Genomic DNA, 17,510 nt, shown 5'->3' with positions numbered 1-17,510 from the left:
GTCTGTCTGTCTGTCTGTCTGTCTGTCTGTCTGTCTGTCTGTCTGTCTGTCTGTCTGTCTGTCTGTCTGTCTGTCTGTCTGTCTGTCTGTCTGTCTGTCTGTCTGTCTGTCTGTCTGTCTGTCTGTCTGTCTGTCTGTCTGTCTGTCTGTCTGTCTGTCTGTCTGTCTGTCTGTCTGTCTGTCTGTCTGTCTGTCTGTCTGTCTGTCTGTCTGTCTGTCTGTCTGTCTGTCTGTCTGTCTGTCTGTCTGTCTGTCTGTCTGTCTGTCTGTCTGTCTGTCTGTCTGTCTGTCTGTCTGTCTGTCTGTCTGTCTGTCTGTCTGTCTGTCTGTCTGTCTGTCTGTCTGTCTGTCTGTCTGTCTGTCTGTCTGTCTGTCTGTCTGTCTGTCTGTCTGTCTGTCTGTCTGTCTGTCTGTCTGTCTGTCTGTCTGTCTGTCTGTCTGTCTGTCTGTCTGTCTGTCTGTCTGTCTGTCTGTCTGTCTGTCTGTCTGTCTGTCTGTCTGTCTGTCTGTCTGTCTGTCTGTCTGTCTGTCTGTCTGTCTGTCTGTCTGTCTGTCTGTCTGTCTGTCTGTCTGTCTGTCTGTCTGTCTGTCTGTCTGTCTGTCTGTCTGTCTGTCTGTCTGTCTGTCTGTCTGTCTGTCTGTCTGTCTGTCTGTCTGTCTGTCTGTCTGTCTGTCTGTCTGTCTGTCTGTCTGTCTGTCTGTCTGTCTGTCTGTCTGTCTGTCTGTCTGTCTGTCTGTCTGTCTGTCTGTCTGTCTGTCTGTCTGTCTGTCTGTCTGTCTGTCTGTCTGTCTGTCTGTCTGTCTGTCTGTCTGTCTGTCTGTCTGTCTGTCTGTCTGTCTGTCTGTCTGTCTGTCTGTCTGTCTGTCTGTCTGTCTGTCTGTCTGTCTGTCTGTCTGTCTGTCTGTCTGTCTGTCTGTCTGTCTGTCTGTCTGTCTGTCTGTCTGTCTGTCTGTCTGTCTGTCTGTCTGTCTGTCTGTCTGTCTGTCTGTCTGTCTGTCTGTCTGTCTGTCTGTCTGTCTGTCTGTCTGTCTGTCTGTCTGTCTGTCTGTCTGTCTGTCTGTCTGTCTGTCTGTCTGTCTGTCTGTCTGTCTGTCTGTCTGTCTGTCTGTCTGTCTGTCTGTCTGTCTGTCTGTCTGTCTGTCTGTCTGTCTGTCTGTCTGTCTGTCTGTCTGTCTGTCTGTCTGTCTGTCTGTCTGTCTGTCTGTCTGTCTGTCTGTCTGTCTGTCTGTCTGTCTGTCTGTCTGTCTGTCTGTCTGTCTGTCTGTCTGTCTGTCTGTCTGTCTGTCTGTCTGTCTGTCTGTCTGTCTGTCTGTCTGTCTGTCTGTCTGTCTGTCTGTCTGTCTGTCTGTCTGTCTGTCTGTCTGTCTGTCTGTCTGTCTGTCTGTCTGTCTGTCTGTCTGTCTGTCTGTCTGTCTGTCTGTCTGTCTGTCTGTCTGTCTGTCTGTCTGTCTGTCTGTCTGTCTGTCTGTCTGTCTGTCTGTCTGTCTGTCTGTCTGTCTGTCTGTCTGTCTGTCTGTCTGTCTGTCTGTCTGTCTGTCTGTCTGTCTGTCTGTCTGTCTGTCTGTCTGTCTGTCTGTCTGTCTGTCTGTCTGTCTGTCTGTCTGTCTGTCTGTCTGTCTGTCTGTCTGTCTGTCTGTCTGTCTGTCTGTCTGTCTGTCTGTCTGTCTGTCTGTCTGTCTGTCTGTCTGTCTGTCTGTCTGTCTGTCTGTCTGTCTGTCTGTCTGTCTGTCTGTCTGTCTGTCTGTCTGTCTGTCTGTCTGTCTGTCTGTCTGTCTGTCTGTCTGTCTGTCTGTCTGTCTGTCTGTCTGTCTGTCTGTATGTATGTCTGTCTGTCTGTCTGTCTGTCTGTCTGTATGTCTGTCTGTCTGTATGTCTGTCTGTCTGTCTGTCAGTCTGTCTGTCTGTCTGTCTGTCTGTCTGTCTGTCTGTCTGTCTGTCTGTCAGTCTGTCTGTCTGTCTGTCTGTCTGTCTGTCTGTCTGACCCTTATGGATTCGGAAACTACTGAACCGATCGGCGTCAAATTTTGTATGCAGGGGGGTTTTGGACGGGGGAAGGTTTTCAGCTTGGTGTGAGACCTCTGCGGTTTCTGGAATGGGGAGCACCCATACAGATGACTTCGCGGGGGCGTCCCTATCGCACGTCAAAAAACACAGTAGGCAGGCAGTACAACGTTTGCCGGGACAGCTAGTATATATACCTGTTTTACTCTTACATATTCGAAAACTACTGAACTGATCGGTGTAAAAAATTTTATGTGAGTATTTTTGGTTCAGGGAAGGTTCTTAGCTTATTGTGAGACCTCTCTGGTCTCTGGAACGGGGGGCTCCCATACAGATGATTTCACTGGGAGTTCCTATGGAGCTGTATGTCAAAAAACACAGTAGGCAGGCAGTACGACGTTTCCGTATTCGGCTTCGTTATGCCTGTTGGCGCATGAGCCTAAAATAAACGCTTAATTAAAAAAAAAACAGTACGACGTTTACCGGGACAGCTAGTCTTCTATAAATACCTTCAGATGATTCTCCAGTTTTTCCAGACAATTTTTCAAAGATTTCTCCAAAAAAAAAATATATATCAAATTTTTTTTCAGTGGTTCTCTGAAGAAAACCTCCAGGATTATTGCTTGCTTCTGCAGGATTTCCTTCCAGAAATTTCTCTTTTGTCAAGGATATTTGTTTAAAAGCATCCTCCTGAGGTATCCCCAGTAGTTCTTTATTGGATTTGTTCAGAAAATCCTCCAAGGAGAAGATATTTTTTTTTTCTAAAAATCTCCAAAGTTATCACCTGCAGTTTTTTTTGTTTGTTTATAGAGACTTCGCTTCTAGAGTATTCGTCTCTGAACACCAGCAGTTTTTTAACGCATGCTTTTAGATGTTCACCCATCGACTTCTTCAAAAATTCATTCAGGGAATCTTTTATGAGCTGTTCCTATATTTTCTTGTGCAATTTCTGAGACAACTTTTGAAAAATTAATGGAGAAACTACCCAACTAATTTCTGCAAGAGTCCCTGAAGGAATCCCAGAAGATATTAATGACGGAATCGTTGGGTCAATTTCTCAAACAAATTTTTGTAGGAATTTCTACATGAATCCCTAAAATAATTTGTCATGGAATTCTTGTAGGAACATTTGGACAATTTTCAAAGGTATATCTGTAGCACTGTGAAGAAATTTTTTGAGAAATTTCTGAGAAACTTCATGAAATAATTTTTGAAGAAGCCCCTCAGCCGGAAATTGACAATGAATACGTGTACCGGACATTTGGCATGCCAAATTGCACGCAGCTTGCTAAGGACTTAAACGCAATGTTGAAGGAACAGACCAGAAAGCTATAGGCGACCAATTCGCCTCATCTGGATCTTCAGGTAGCGCTCCGTCAAGGAAAACTTCCCGAAAGAGTGCTAGATAGTTTTATTTGAATTTTTAATAACCTACTTTTGGTATTTTCTCGTTGAAAGGTTTCGTTAAGTTTTTTTTTGTAAAACGACCGAGCCAAATAAATAAACACCTTGTGGAGGGGACCTGGTGTGGTGGTTAGAGCACTTGACTATCACGCCGAGAACCTGGGATCGAATCCCACTCCCGACATACTCACAAAAAGTAGGTTCTTCCTTCGAAAGGGAAGTAAAAAGTGGGTCCCGAGATGAACTAGCCTAGAGTTAAAAATCTCGTTAATAAAGACAAAAAAATAAACACCTTGAAAAATCAAAGAAGAAATCTCTAATATTTTGAAGAAGTTTCTGAAAATATTTATTAAGAAATGAATCCCTAAGGGAATTTCAGAAGGTGTCCAAGCGAAAAAAATCTCAGGAAGTACTTTTGGATGAATTTCTAAAACAACATCTTAAGAAATGCCATAGAATTTCTAAAGAAATTCCAGAATGAATTCATTAAAAAAACTTCCTGGAGAAATAACTGGATAAATTGGAATTCCTAAACAAGTTTTAGCAAAAATTTTGAAGAAATTCTTTAATTGAATACTGAGAGAATTTTCTGGAAGTACTGGAAGTATGTCTGAAGCAATCTGGAGACGTGATTCGAAAGGAATTCCTCGAGAAACGACTGGATAAGCTTCTTTAAAGTATGCTAGAAAAAATAACCTCTTAATATATTCTAAAGGAATGCATGTAGAAGTTTCTTGAAAATATCTCTGTAAGAAGGAAATGTTAAAGGAGACGAAGAAAAAGAAAAACCTAGAAGAAAGAAAAACCTCGGCACCTACGAAGCAGAGCAAGAGCGATGCCATTGACGAAGCGAGTAACAAAACAACGTACGCTGTATTGGCGTAGGCAGCTTTTTCTTTTTTCTCAGTCATTCTCCTTGATGACACACGTACAAGAGCAGTATGAAAGAAGATGCAAGTGTCTCCTCTTTCATTATTCTGTTTCTTGTGTTTGTCTAGAAGAGTAAGAAGAAAAAAAGCTACCTACGCCAATAGTAAGCTGTACATCTCAGGAAGGTTAGAAAGGATCCAGAGCTTCAGGAGTTTTCAGAGAACGTGACTAAAACATGACGAGATGATCTTCGAGTTGAAGAAAGATCCATCCGTTAAGGGCTTACCGGGCCCCTAGGAAGCGATTCAAATGACAAAGTTCTTTCACAGGCGGCGGTGATCAAGCGCAATGAGCTGAATGAGATCGCGACAGAAAAGGAGCTGCTACTCACATTGACCGTGTAGTGTAACCTAGGCGTACCAATGCTAATTCGGATAAGAAAGGTGTTTGGAGGCACCTAGACAGCAGCAAGTCGTCCACCAGCGGATGCTGCTAACAAGTTCTTGAAGATCGGTAAGATACAAGTCAATTGGTCGGTATGCATTTTGAGATGAAAAAAGATGAAGAAATGCTTCAAGTGAATGGAGGCAAGGAGCTGCACGACAGGTCCGCACAGTAGTGTTGGAAATAAGGCGCAAATGGTCATGTTGCTCAATTCTTGGGCTGTGAAGTGGGGAAATGCAGACTGACCAACGCAGGCAAGGATACATTCAGCTGAAATCCCTGTCACAGTTGATCGTAACGGTATGCAAAGAAGGCTCTGTGAGCACATTCCATAAGGACGACCTGAATTCCATAAGGCACTGTCCATAAACTTCGTAGACATTTTTTAGGCCATCTCAGACCCTCCTCCCACCTCATAGACTTCTGTCCATACACAATATTCGATATTTGTATGGAGCGTAGACTTTGGTCAGACCCCCCTCCCCCGTCAAGAGTCTACGTAGTTTATGGACAGGCCCTAAACGATGCGACATTTTGCAGTCCTTCGCTGGTAGACAACATGAGTTGGAGAGTAAGCGAAAAGTACACTAATAGTAATTATCAGTTGTTCCACTACAGCATCGGGCGGCGAATTACCTCTGCATCGCGCAATCGGAGGACTTGTGAACAGTTTTGAAAGAAACATTCAATAAGGACCTCTTCATCGAGTAACTTTGAGCAGACAGCGACGCTCTCATTCTGAGTGCTGAGAATCTTCCGGAAGCAGTAGCGAGAGCTTTTGATAGAGTTAGAGATCAAGGCATCGTGTTTAAAACGCTAGATCAAAATCAATTAGAGTGAAACTTGAAAAGATTTCACGTGGTCAGGACCATTCTAAAACGGGAGATTATTGCACTGAGTCAGAACATTTGCTACAAGGACCTGTGTATATGTGTATTGGCTGAGGCCAATCTTTGGGAGTAGGAGTCGATCCCACTTCCTTGACGTGAAAATCACGAGCTTTAACCATCACACCAGATCCACTCCACAGATTCTTTAAGTGACAAGAAGACTAAGGGCCGATTCAAATATGACGTCCATCATTTTTCGGGAATTTCAGACCCCCCCTCCCCCCTCTGTCACGCTATTTTGTATACCTTATACATGGAGTGTCACACTTTCTCAGACCCCCCCTCCCTCCTAAATGATGGACGTCATATTTGAATGACCCCTAAAAGTAATCAAATTTATTGGTCCGGATGCGGTTATCAGCCAAGAGAAGAAGGATGAAGTACCATGCGTCTCCATAAGGTTATTCTGGAAAAAACTTTTTTTTTGAATTTTCAAATAGGTGTACACCGGCACGGCAGTAGCTTATTATCGTCTGAAGGAAATGCCAAATGAACGTATGAAGGTATTAAAACATTGGCGTTACAAAAATATTGAAAGACATTCTATTGAGTCCGTTCATTTGTTCTACAATGTCCTCCAATTTTGTATTTCATTCAATCAGTTGAACCAAGTTGCACCCCCTAACAACACCTTGTATCATCTCATGTCGTAAAAGTGTCCCTTCCACTAAGGATGGCATTTATTCATCACACGGAAATGATTTGATGATAACAGTCAATTTCCTATCTTCAAACGCACATAAAAAATAGTCACAAAGAGAGCGTTGCAGTGAGCCTTTCTACGCGCGAACATTGAAGCACATTCCACAGTTAACCTTTAAAAGTTTACACATCATTATACATACGCATATAGTAGTTACCATACACATTCATAGACGACAGTGAGCAGCGACACAAGGAAGTACGTTATAAGGAGAAGAAACACCTAAAATTCACCGGGCAGGAGATTCCCGGAACAAAGCACGCACACACATATTACAACAACACAGCTATGCGGATGAGGAGTTTTCCGCATTTGGGGGGTGGGGGCTGGGATGGAGCGCTTCGCGTTCGAATTGATACTCACCTTGCGGCGGCGTGGGGTTTTCGCGACCATCGCGATGATGATCATGACCATCACCACCGGGAGGGGTCTTGACATTTTCTACTGATCGCAAACAATCGTACAAACTTGTCTGTACAAGGGAAGTATGCAGATAGGTAGTGGTAGTAGCCAGGCAGAAAGCTCGTCGGGCAGCAAAGCGAGCTTTCGCACACGCACACACTGCTGTTGGCGTTCCGCCGAACTCTTGAATGGGAAGCGATTTTTTTTTGGTGTTTGATTGTTTTGTTGATTTGATTTTTTTGGCAATGGTTAAATAACTTTTAAAAACGATTTAACGTGATTATTATTTTTTGAACATAATGCAGCTGAAAATAATGAGATTTTGGTTTGGTTTAAAAATATGAACTGGCGAATCAAGCTTAGTGCTACAAACTTGTACAGAAACAATCATGCATCTAGAGAATTGTGGGGATGATAAATACATAATTTCGAAAGATAAAAAAAAAACAAAACGAAAAATATAGGGAGCTCAAAGAAATTATTAGACTACAGTAGCACTCAAAACTGTTTTTTTCCCAAAAAAATATTTTCGATTTTCGAATTTCAATTCCTTTTAGCCTCCAAAGCAACTGTGCAAAATTTGGGAGCGATTGGTTGCTTCCCCGTATTCCGATTGAAATTTGTATGGGATTTAGTATGGGAAAACGTGCATTTTTGCATTTTACTCATAAGCGCAGTTTCGAGTTCTAAAGGAATTGCTCAAGAAACTTCTTGAGCGATTCCTGGCAGAAACTTTCAACGGTGACTGCCATTTGAATTGTTATTTCTTCGCAACTGCGTACTGCGATGGAAGAAAAACCGGTTTCTTGAGCAATTCAGGCAAGGAATTTCCCATGCATCAAGATAGGCTGAGAAATTCCTTCTGATCTGCAAACAGCGCTATAAATTAAAATGTTTTGTCTAAAACGATCTAACTAATGACGTTGAAGTATAACCTAGGATATGCCGAAAAACTTTGCCGAAGACCGCAAAGTGATCCGACACTTGTGAAAAAAGTTATAACGTACAGATTGCCTGGCATGTAAAGGAATAAAATCAATAATAAAATCTTAATTTTTGGCCTAAGTTACCAGGTGAATAACTTTTTTCACAAGCGTCTGATTACTTTGCGTTCTTCGGCATATCCTAGGCTATACTTTAACGTCATTAGATACAGGGAATTAGACAAAAGAATTTAACTTTTGAGTAAAATGCAAAAAAAATACGTTTTCCTTTACTAACTTCCATACAAATCCCAATCGCAATGCGTAATACGGGGACGCAACCAATATCTCCTTAATTTTGCACAGTTATTATGGACGCTAATATAGATTGAAAAAGCTTTGTTCCGGGTTGATACGATCGAATTTAAAGTTTCTCCATACAACGTTGACCCACTTAATTGGGTATATATTTGAATAGTGGACTCTGACGATGAATTGACTTCAAAAAAGACGAGTATTTTGTAACGAATGTTTAAAGAATTAGAATAGTAACCTTCACTCCACATGACTGCTTTCATTGGTAAGTGTACCTTTTAAGGCGAAACTGGATGCAACTGGAATTCCTCTGTTAAGCAGTTCAAGATGTGGATTGAATGACATGGTTGTTAGAATCCAAAGATGGCCGTCATAATGACCGCCTTGAAATTCATTACAATTTTTAAAAGCACAAATCTGATTATCTAGCAGGCTTACCAGACTGAAACTGCCCCTAGTTGCTTGCTCATTCGCAAAGAATAATGAGTTACTTTTTCAGCCAGCTTCGCTTGACGGATTTCTAGTTTTAAGCTCGTTAAAACGCGAAACAAAACGCATTATTTGGGAAGTAGACGCAAGGAATCATTACCTTAAGGTTCTTATGAAGGAGGAATTTAGGAAGAGATTTCTGGTATTTCCTAGATGAAATTTATAAAAGAAATGCGTGGATTTTTATCAATAAGAATGTGTTAAGAACCTCTTCGGATTGGCGATCCAAAGCCTTATCCACTTCAGTGTTAGTAGACCTTTGTGCCAATATAGTCTACACGTTAACCTCTACTAGATTTGGAGTCCGTTGTCGGAAATTTATCAAAGCTTCTACAGAAATTACTTCAGGGGATTCTTTCAGAAATTTCCTCGATCATTTCTACTAGGATCCATGTAAAGGTTTCTTCTGTAACTACTTTTCCAGGTAGTCTTTAGATATGCCTCCAGAAGTTGCATTTGGATAACTTAAGGGATTCTTTCTGAAATTTATTTATGATTGCTTTTGAAACTAAATCTCAGAGGATTTCGCTTTGTTATATCTTAGTTTGTTAAGAAAGTATATTGGTAGAAATTTCTCAAGAAGTTTATTTTTGGAATTTCTTTACGCAACTGATTCTTCTATGTATTGTCTTGGAATTCCTCCAGAAGAGATTTTAGGATTCCACTTAGTTATCTTATGCGATATCACTTGTTTATCTTTTGGAGAATGTTGAGAAACTCTTTTTTGGGAACTTCTCCAAAAGTATATTCTAGGATTCCTCCTTTGATTTCTGTAAGAGTTTCTTCTGAGATAACTCTTAGCTGAGGGATATTTTAAAGGCTTTTTTTGTGTCATCTCTGAAAAAGTCCACACTTGTTGAATTGGGATTCCTTGAGTGGTTCTTTCTTTGATTCTTCACAAGATTCCTACAAATATGTTTCTGCAGATCCTCTTCTATGCCAACTAGTAGAACTGCATATCGCTCTCTTTGATATTCTTTAAAGATTTGCTTCTGGAATTCGTCTTTGTATTTTGCTGGAATTTCCCTAGAAAATATAGTGGCATTTCCTAAGAAGTTTGAGGTGCTTTCGCCGATTTGTTTCTTCAAATCTCTCTTGCATTTTTTTTGGAAAATCCTCCAGGAGTTCATCTGGGGAATCTTCAGGAGTTAATTTAGGATTTTTATTAGAGTTCATATGAAGAATTTCTTCTTGAGTTTATTCTGAGATTCCTCCAGGAATTCCTATATGGACATTTTTACTTTTAAAATTTCTCTAAGAGTTTCTTTAACATTGTTTTAGGTGTAGGTAACCTAAGAGGATTCTTCTATTTTAACTCTAAAAATTTTTTACAAGTTCAATTCTGATTACTAAAAATTTTTTACAAGTTCAATTCAGAGACTCACCCTAAGATTTATCCGAGCTTGTTTTTGTAATTCCTCTTGGCAGTGTCGTAGAATTTTCGCTTTCTTTTAAATTTCTCAAGGATTTTCTTCTGGTATTTGTCCAGGAAATTTCTTGGAGTATTTTTCAAAAAAAATATTTGGTAAAATCTTCAGGGGTTTTCACAGAAGTTTCTCCGGTAAATCTACCAGGAAGTTTTTCCACGAATTTTCCAAGGGTTCTAGGTTTTCATTGGAATTCTTCCATGTGTTCCTCCTTGAGTTTCTTCAGAGATTCTTCTAGGAACTCCTTCGCAGATTACTTTAGGAGTTTATTCTAAGAAAACTTCTTAAAATATTTAACATACTCTTTGATTTTTTCCAGAACTACTTTTGGGTTTCCCCGATGTGTCCCTCCTAAAATTTCTCTAGAATTGATTTTTGTTTTTCTGTATATAATATCATATGATTCCGCTTGGTTATCTCTTGGGTTTTTTTTTTCGGAATGAGACATTTTTGAATAGATACCTAATAGAGTTCCTGACCCCTGTATTTCTACGCGTGCTCCTTCTGAAATTCTTCCAGATGTATCCATTTGAATTCCTCATGGAGTTTCTTAAGGGAGCTATTGTGCCATGAGGGAGCCATTGTGTCATGAGGGAGCCATTCAAGACATCCTTTTGAAATTCTGCTAGAAATTAATTTTGAGGTTCACCCACATTCGCTTCAGAAACTACAAAAGGAGTTTCTCCACGATTTTCTTAAAAAGTTCTTACGGGAATTCTTCTAAAGGATTTGTTTCTGAATATAATCCAGAGTTCTCCCGGAAGATCTTCTTGGGATTCCTCCAAAAGTTTTTTTTTCTGGAATTCCATCAGGAGTTCGTTCTGGGATTCTTCCAAAAGTAAATCTTCTGGAATTTCTTCGCGGATTCCAGTAGGAATTATTTGTGAGCTTCCCACTGGAGTTCTACCTGAAACTCATCCATGCCTTCGCTCATGGATATCTCCAAGAGCTTAGACTGGATTCCCTTCAAAATCGTCGTTGAACTTTTTTTCACGATTTCTTACTGGGATTCGACATAGATTTCCTTCCGGGAATTTTCCAGGAATTTTTTTCTTAGAATCCTCCAAAGGGTTTCTTTTGGAAATCTTCAAGGATTTTTAGAAAAAATCAATTAAATCAATCAATTCCCTAAGGAATTCTGAAAAAAAAAAATCTTGGAAACTGGAAGAACAGCTAGCAGAAATTCCTGATCACCTGCCTGGCATTTCTGAAGTAATCCTCAGTTTAAAACTCTAACAATTGCTCAAAAGGAATTCCTGGAGTGATTTTCAGATGAAGTTTCTGTATAAATTTCCAGAAGAAATTCCTGAAGAAATCCTTTGACGGAACTTCTGAAGAAATCTACAGAAGGAGTTTCTGGAGGAATTCCCATTAGTATTTTTGGGAGGAATCCCTAGATAGAAGAAAGCCCCAAACGAAAATCGTGCAGGAATCTCTAGATGGCATTCTTGGAATGCCTTTTTGCTTTTTATCTGTATTAACCAGATGTTTCCAGAATCAATGTCGGTAATGATGTCCTGGCAAAAAAATACTAAAGGGACACCTAATGATTATATAATTATCCGTTGTGACTGCATTTTTTCAGGTCTACACAGCTAATCAAGTCCTATAATCCAAATTGGTCAAAAATGCAATATTCAATGCTGTCAAAATCACGAGTTAGTCCTGCATTCAAACCAGTAATTTTCCTCATGAAACCAGTCAACATTCCTTAAAAATTATCACTGAAATTAATTTATTTCATATATATAAAAAAATATTTTTTTTTTGTTTTTGAATAGATTATATTTGAATTCATGCCCATAATTTTTATGAACTTTTTTAAGTTCTACTGAAATTGCATCTGAAAAACAATCTCCAGGTAATTAGGTTAAAAAACGTCAAGGAATTCCACTTGGTGTATTTTTAAGAATTGTTTTGCAATACTCTCACTTGAATATGAAAAAATCGAAAAAAATCCAATAATTCTTGTCAGAAATTCCATCAACATATTTTTGAAGATGCAATCATGCATTTCTTCTGAAATTAGTTTTCTGGCTACAGTCTTTTCCACCAATAGTGTAAGAAATTTGATTTTTTGTGAGAATCCTGAAAAAAGAAAAATAATTCCTCAGAAATATTCTACAACAGATTTATCAAAAAATAATCCCAATAGTTTTCCTGGAATTCCTGGCGGGAATCGTGAGAAAAATTTCCGACGAAACTCCTGGAAGAACACCCAAAAGAGCTCCTAGAGGAGATTCATGTAGGTATTTCTGTAGGAATTATTTGAGGAATATCTGAAGGTAATTCCTGAAGGAATGGCAGGAAGAATTCTTTGAGGAATCCCTGAAAAAAAAAACGAATAAATTCCTGGAGGAATTTCTAGAGAAATTCTGGAACGAACTCCTGAAGAAATTTCAGGAAAAATGCCGTGAGATATTCCTGGAGGAGTTCTAAGAAGGATACTTGGAGGAATTTGTGAAAAAAAATGTTAGAATAATCTTCGAAGGCTACTGGAAGAATGTCTGAAGAATTTCGGGAAAAGTCCTTGAAGGAATTGTTGGAGGGATCCCTGAAGCAATTTCTGGGGGCATATCTGGAGGAATTTTCAGAGGAATCCTTTCAGGCATATCCAGAGGAATCCCTGGAAGAGTTGCTGGAGGAATCCCTGAACGGATTTCTGGAGGAATTTCTTGAGGAATTCCTGGAGGAAGTAATTCTTGGAATTACTTGGAAGGCAGAAGGAATTGTTTGAGATATTCTGAAGGAATCCTAAGAAAAGTTCGTGGAGGAACTCCTGGAGGAATCTCTGTTGCATTTCCTGAAGGAATCTCTGGAGAAATCCCTGAAGAAACCCCAGCAGGAATCCAATCCCACGAGGAATTCCTAAGGAAAACCCTTAACAGTTTCTGGAGAAAGTCCTGGATTAATTCGTGAAGGAGTTCCTGAAACAACTCCAGGAGGAATTTCTGAAGGAACCCCAAGAAGAGTTGTTTATTTAATTCCCACAGAAATACTTAAACGGATCTCTGCTGAAGACAGCTATAGGAAAATTTCTGGAGGAATTCGTCGATGCATCCTTACAGAAATATTTTTGGAAATTTCTCAATGAATCGTGGGAGGAATACCTGAAGCATTTCTAGGAATATGCCCCAAAACACTCACTATCAGAACAGCGCATTAAGGAATTTACGAAGAAATACCTGAAGGAATTTGTGAAGGTGTTCTTGGAGTAATTCATATAGAAATCTCTGTTTTTTTGCTGTCGTTTGTTTGAATTGATACCAACGAAAATCCCCGATTTTTGTGCTACTACACTCTCAAGCAGCATATGGTTTAAGATTGTCCTTCTTTTTTTCCAATCGGAGCCGCTCGGAAAATTTGGCATGTTATTTTTGTATTCCGTGAATAAAAATCACAAAATTCGGTCATTCAACCAAGCTTGTCATTTAGTAAAATTCTTCTCATACAATGATAAGTGGTTGAAGTGGTGCTCTTTGAGAAATATTTGGCGATACTTGTGATTTTCGAAAAAAAAAATTTTGGAAATTATGGATAAAACCCTAAATTACACTAGTTTACAGCATTTTTGAACTCGGTAAGCTGATGATCATTCTTGGTGTAGAATCATGCTCTGAGTTCGAAAACGCGAAAGAAAAAAATTACAGAAATTTTTTCGACTTTCTATACAAGGTTGATGATTTCAAATAGATTTTTGTTCTATTTTTAAGCAAAGTCGCTCACTTCAAACATCTCATTCTCCGTAATTAATGCTCCGATTGAGCTGAATTTTTTACTGTAACTCGCCTACATATTTTATGTCAAATAAACGTCGAGAGAGAATTTTTAAGTTGGTTTTTTTCTTATTGAAAAAAAAAATTCATTTCTTCAAAAATTTTTGGGAATTTTGCTAAAATTTAAGAAGATCGTCCTCGCCAATATCTTGAATTTCATCAATCTGACGCTAAACCTGTTTTCAGATGATGGAATGGTATTGTATTCAGCTTTTAATTTATGGAAAAAGATTTAAAATTGGTTGAACAAAACGCAATATATTTGAATTTTAGTGAATTACATATTTTGAAAAGGTGCAAAACTCGATATTGAACAAAAACCCAAAAACTGTTCTACTTAATTTTTTTTGAAGGTTGGTTTCGAAATCAGCACTAAATTGTGCTTCAAAAATTTTGGTTGCTGACAGAAGTTCACGACTTTCGTTTTATTTTGTAAACTTGTGTTATTAGAATTACTTTATTTCTTGAGATAACTTTGTTGGAACTCTGAATTATTGATGATCTTGAGTTGGCTTGCATTTCCGGAAAAATTCTGACGACCAGGGGTTCGACTGATGCTTTTTGAGTGCTACTGTGTCGTGAATCGAGGGAGAGAGAGGTCACTAAACAGATGTCCCACTAATCCTATTGTGACCCATGAAAGTGTTTTGCTCGTTAAATTTCACTACATTCTATTCCGCGGAAAGTGGCATTACAGGTGCACTAAAGTAAAGTACCGCCCCCGAGGGTCCGAGTCCGCATCGGTACCCCAGGTGCGCCTGAGAAGTACAACTGAAAATTTAGAGATTTATCATCTATGAGTGAGCTGAGCATGGAGTAGAGAAGGAGGAGCAGCGGAAGTATAGTAGTAGTTTGCAAAGTGTAGGTTGGTAGGCAGAGCAAGAGAAATGCTGGTTGCAGTATGAAGAAAGTTTGCCCTACTTGCGATCTAAGACCAAAAGTGAGGGGCGGTGGTGATTTATTCCTGGAAAATTTTACCTCGCATAAAATCGTCTATCGTATGAGCACGCTTTTCTATCAACCCTCGACAATTTTTTGCGTACGTACTTTCATAAGACTGCATTAGTTTAGTGTGTTCGGGATCTACAATTGGAGAAAAATAAAAGAAAAAAAAAACACAAATACGGAGAAGCACAAAAACCGGGGGGCGGTGGCGGTGGTGGGGGTGTCGGGGTTTTTTTTAGTAGTAGTAAGAAGAAGATAAAACGAAACACACGAAGAGAAATCACACGGGGAGGCACACACGCACATCATAAAGCACAGTTGTTGCGGGTAGGTGGGTGGTTGGTGGTGGTGGTGGAGAGGTACCAAAAACGAGAATGAAAAGAGAGAAGAACAAGAAAGAAACAATCTCAAGTAGAAACGGAAATGCTTTTTTCAAATCGGCGGGCGCGTTGAATCGAAAGCGGTTGGAAAATCATAATGTTGTATGCAAGTTGGGTGCTGATGGGAGCTTTCGATTACATTGAGTTTGGTTACGTGTACTGGTAAGCTTTGTGAGTTGCATGCAATTTCAGAAGCACAGCTTTGTGGAACATGAGTTCCACAAGGGTGATAGCGTTATCGTATTGTGCAGAAACTTAAGAAAATAATATAGGTTTGTATTACTATATGTAGTCGAATAGTTATTTATTTTCTACATTATTTTCCTTTACATCTGAGGTTAAGATACAAAGGTATTCTATTGTACCTTATTTTATTGACAGAATGTAGATGCTCGTTAAAACGAGTATATGATACTCGTTAACTTTGAACTTGATTGACTGACGATGCTAGCGCCAATAGAAATCTAACACACAGAATGCAACATCTGGTTTGCCACGTCCTTACAGCGCAAGGGGTGGATTGCAGTTCGAAAGGAACTGTTCAGCCAATTTCCATGCGCGAGAAATTCCTTGCATAAACCGGCTTAACGAATCTTTTTTCGTTTGATCGCGCAGTACGCATTTGTGAAGAAATGACAGTTCAAATAACATTCACTGTAGGAATCGGTCAAGAAATTTCTTGTATTTATGAGTAATACGGGTTCTGCAAGTGTCAAATAGCATCCTTTCCACAATGGACACTTTCAGTCCATCACACCTCATAAGACAAGCATGGAGTGTACAAGCATTGGCGATTTCTAGCCGTGCAACAATTGGCGATTTTTTCTACGCACAGGAAAGTTGGTAACGACGGCATTCTATGATTCTATCGTCTTGGTACGGCCGGGTGACACTGACTTGAAAAGGCAGATGGGCTAATGTCAACGCTGTGTTCCTTAAAGTACGTTCCTGACCTGTACCCAACTTGGACAGCTAATTGGGTGGCAGTAGGTTCAAATGAACACTCCAGATTATCGCTGATCCGGCTCCGAGCTCAGTCCCCATAAGGGTTTGTGCCAACCCACGGGTGGGCTCCCTGCTTGTTTGCATAGATAACAACTAGGATCATTGGCGACTACTTCATTGCCTCACTGCCAGCGCACAGTGGTCCACGAACCAGAATTACGAGGAGAGAAGCATTAAGGGCCTTCAAATGATTTTTTTTAGATAAATATGGTTTCCTACAAAGTTGTCCCTAATAATAAGGCCCTCTTATTATAAGCGTCCTGCAGAGCGTCTGTTCACCAAGGAGGTAAGGCTCAAACAGCGTCTGTTCTGGCATCCAGCGGCTGAGTAAGAAACGCTGCACCACGCCCAGCTAGATCCAAGGTGGTAGCCCCATCAGCGTGGTCGTCCCAGTGTTGGTTGGGACGTTAAACACGATGGCGCGATGGCCCTCCGGCGAGGCAGGAGTGTTGGCGAAGGCCCAATAAGCCACCCGTAAAAATCCCCATTGCGAATAACATAGGAGAAAATACGACTCGACACAATCGGCAAAGACCCACGCGACGAAATAAGGACTACGATTGGAAACTTGGAATATGGAATTGCAAGTCACTAGGTTTCGCAGGATGTGACAGGATAATTTACGACGAACTACATCTCCGCAACTTCGACATCGTGGCGTTGCAGGAACTTTGTTGGACTGGACAGAAAGTGTGGAAGAGCGGGCATCGAGCGGCTACCTTCTACCAAAGCTGTGACACCACCAATGAACTGGGAACAGGATTTATAGTGTTGGGCAAGATGCGACAACGTGTGATCGGGTGGCAGCCGATCAACGCAAGGATGTGTATGTTGAGAGTTAAGGGCCGTTTCTTCAACTACAGCATCATCAACGTCCACTGCCCACACGAAGGGAGACCCGATGACGAGAAAGAAGCGTTCTACGCGCAGTTAGAGCAAACATACGATGGTTGCTCGCCGCGTGACGTGAAAATCGTTGTCGGCGACATGAACGCGCAGGTAGGAAGGGAGGAAATGTACATACCGGTAATCGGGCGAAACAGCCTGCACGCCGTATCGAATGATAACGAACAGCGATGCGTAAACTTTGCAGCCTCCCGTGGGATGGTAGTCCGAAGCACCTTCTTCCCCCGCAAAGATATCCACAAAGCCACCTGGAGATCACCCGACCATCAAACAGAAAACCAAATCGACCACGTTCTAATCGACGGTAAATTCTTCTAGGATATAACCAATGTCCGCACTTACCGCAGTGCGAATACAGATTCGGATCACTACTTAGTCGCTGTATGCATGCGCTCAAAACTTTCGACAGTTACCACCACGCGTTGAAGCCGAACACCGCGGCTCAACATCGAGCAGCTGCGTAACGTAGAAGTGGCTCAAGACTACGCGCAGAAGTTAGCAGTGGCCCTACCAACGGAAGAGCAGCTTGGCGCAGCTACACTTGAAGATGGCTGGAGGGACATCCGATCCACCACACGTAGTACCTCGGCTACAGCACTAGGCTTCGCGGCTCCGAATCACAGAGACGA

At 40.5% G+C, this 17,510-nt stretch overlaps 1 protein-coding gene across 9 annotated transcripts in view; it reads right to left on the bottom strand.

Annotated features, from left to right (window-relative positions):
• Positions 1-17,510, bottom strand: part of LOC109423356 (potassium voltage-gated channel subfamily H member 6) — a 518,403-nt gene that overhangs the window by 286,631 nt on the left and 214,262 nt on the right. For 6 of the 9 annotated variants that reach the window (XM_062854256.1, XM_062854260.1, XM_062854257.1 and 3 more), the window contains exons 8-9: positions 14,624-14,728; positions 6,677-6,898 (exon numbers count right to left, since the gene is read on the bottom strand). The exons of 1 other annotated variant lie outside the window; for it this stretch is intronic. In XM_062854256.1, the coding sequence (XP_062710240.1) occupies positions 6,677-6,898; positions 14,624-14,728 (327 nt within the window). The remainder of the gene's footprint in view (positions 1-6,676; positions 6,899-14,623; positions 14,729-17,510) is intronic. 2 more of the 9 variants (XM_019698320.3, XM_019698326.3) reach the window with 2 other exon arrangements.

Source organism: Aedes albopictus, chromosome 2 (genome assembly GCF_035046485.1).
Source record: "Aedes albopictus strain Foshan chromosome 2, AalbF5, whole genome shotgun sequence".
In the NCBI taxonomy this organism is placed as follows: domain Eukaryota; kingdom Metazoa; phylum Arthropoda; class Insecta; order Diptera; family Culicidae; genus Aedes; species Aedes albopictus.
This window is presented reverse-complemented; position numbering and strand designations above follow the sequence as displayed.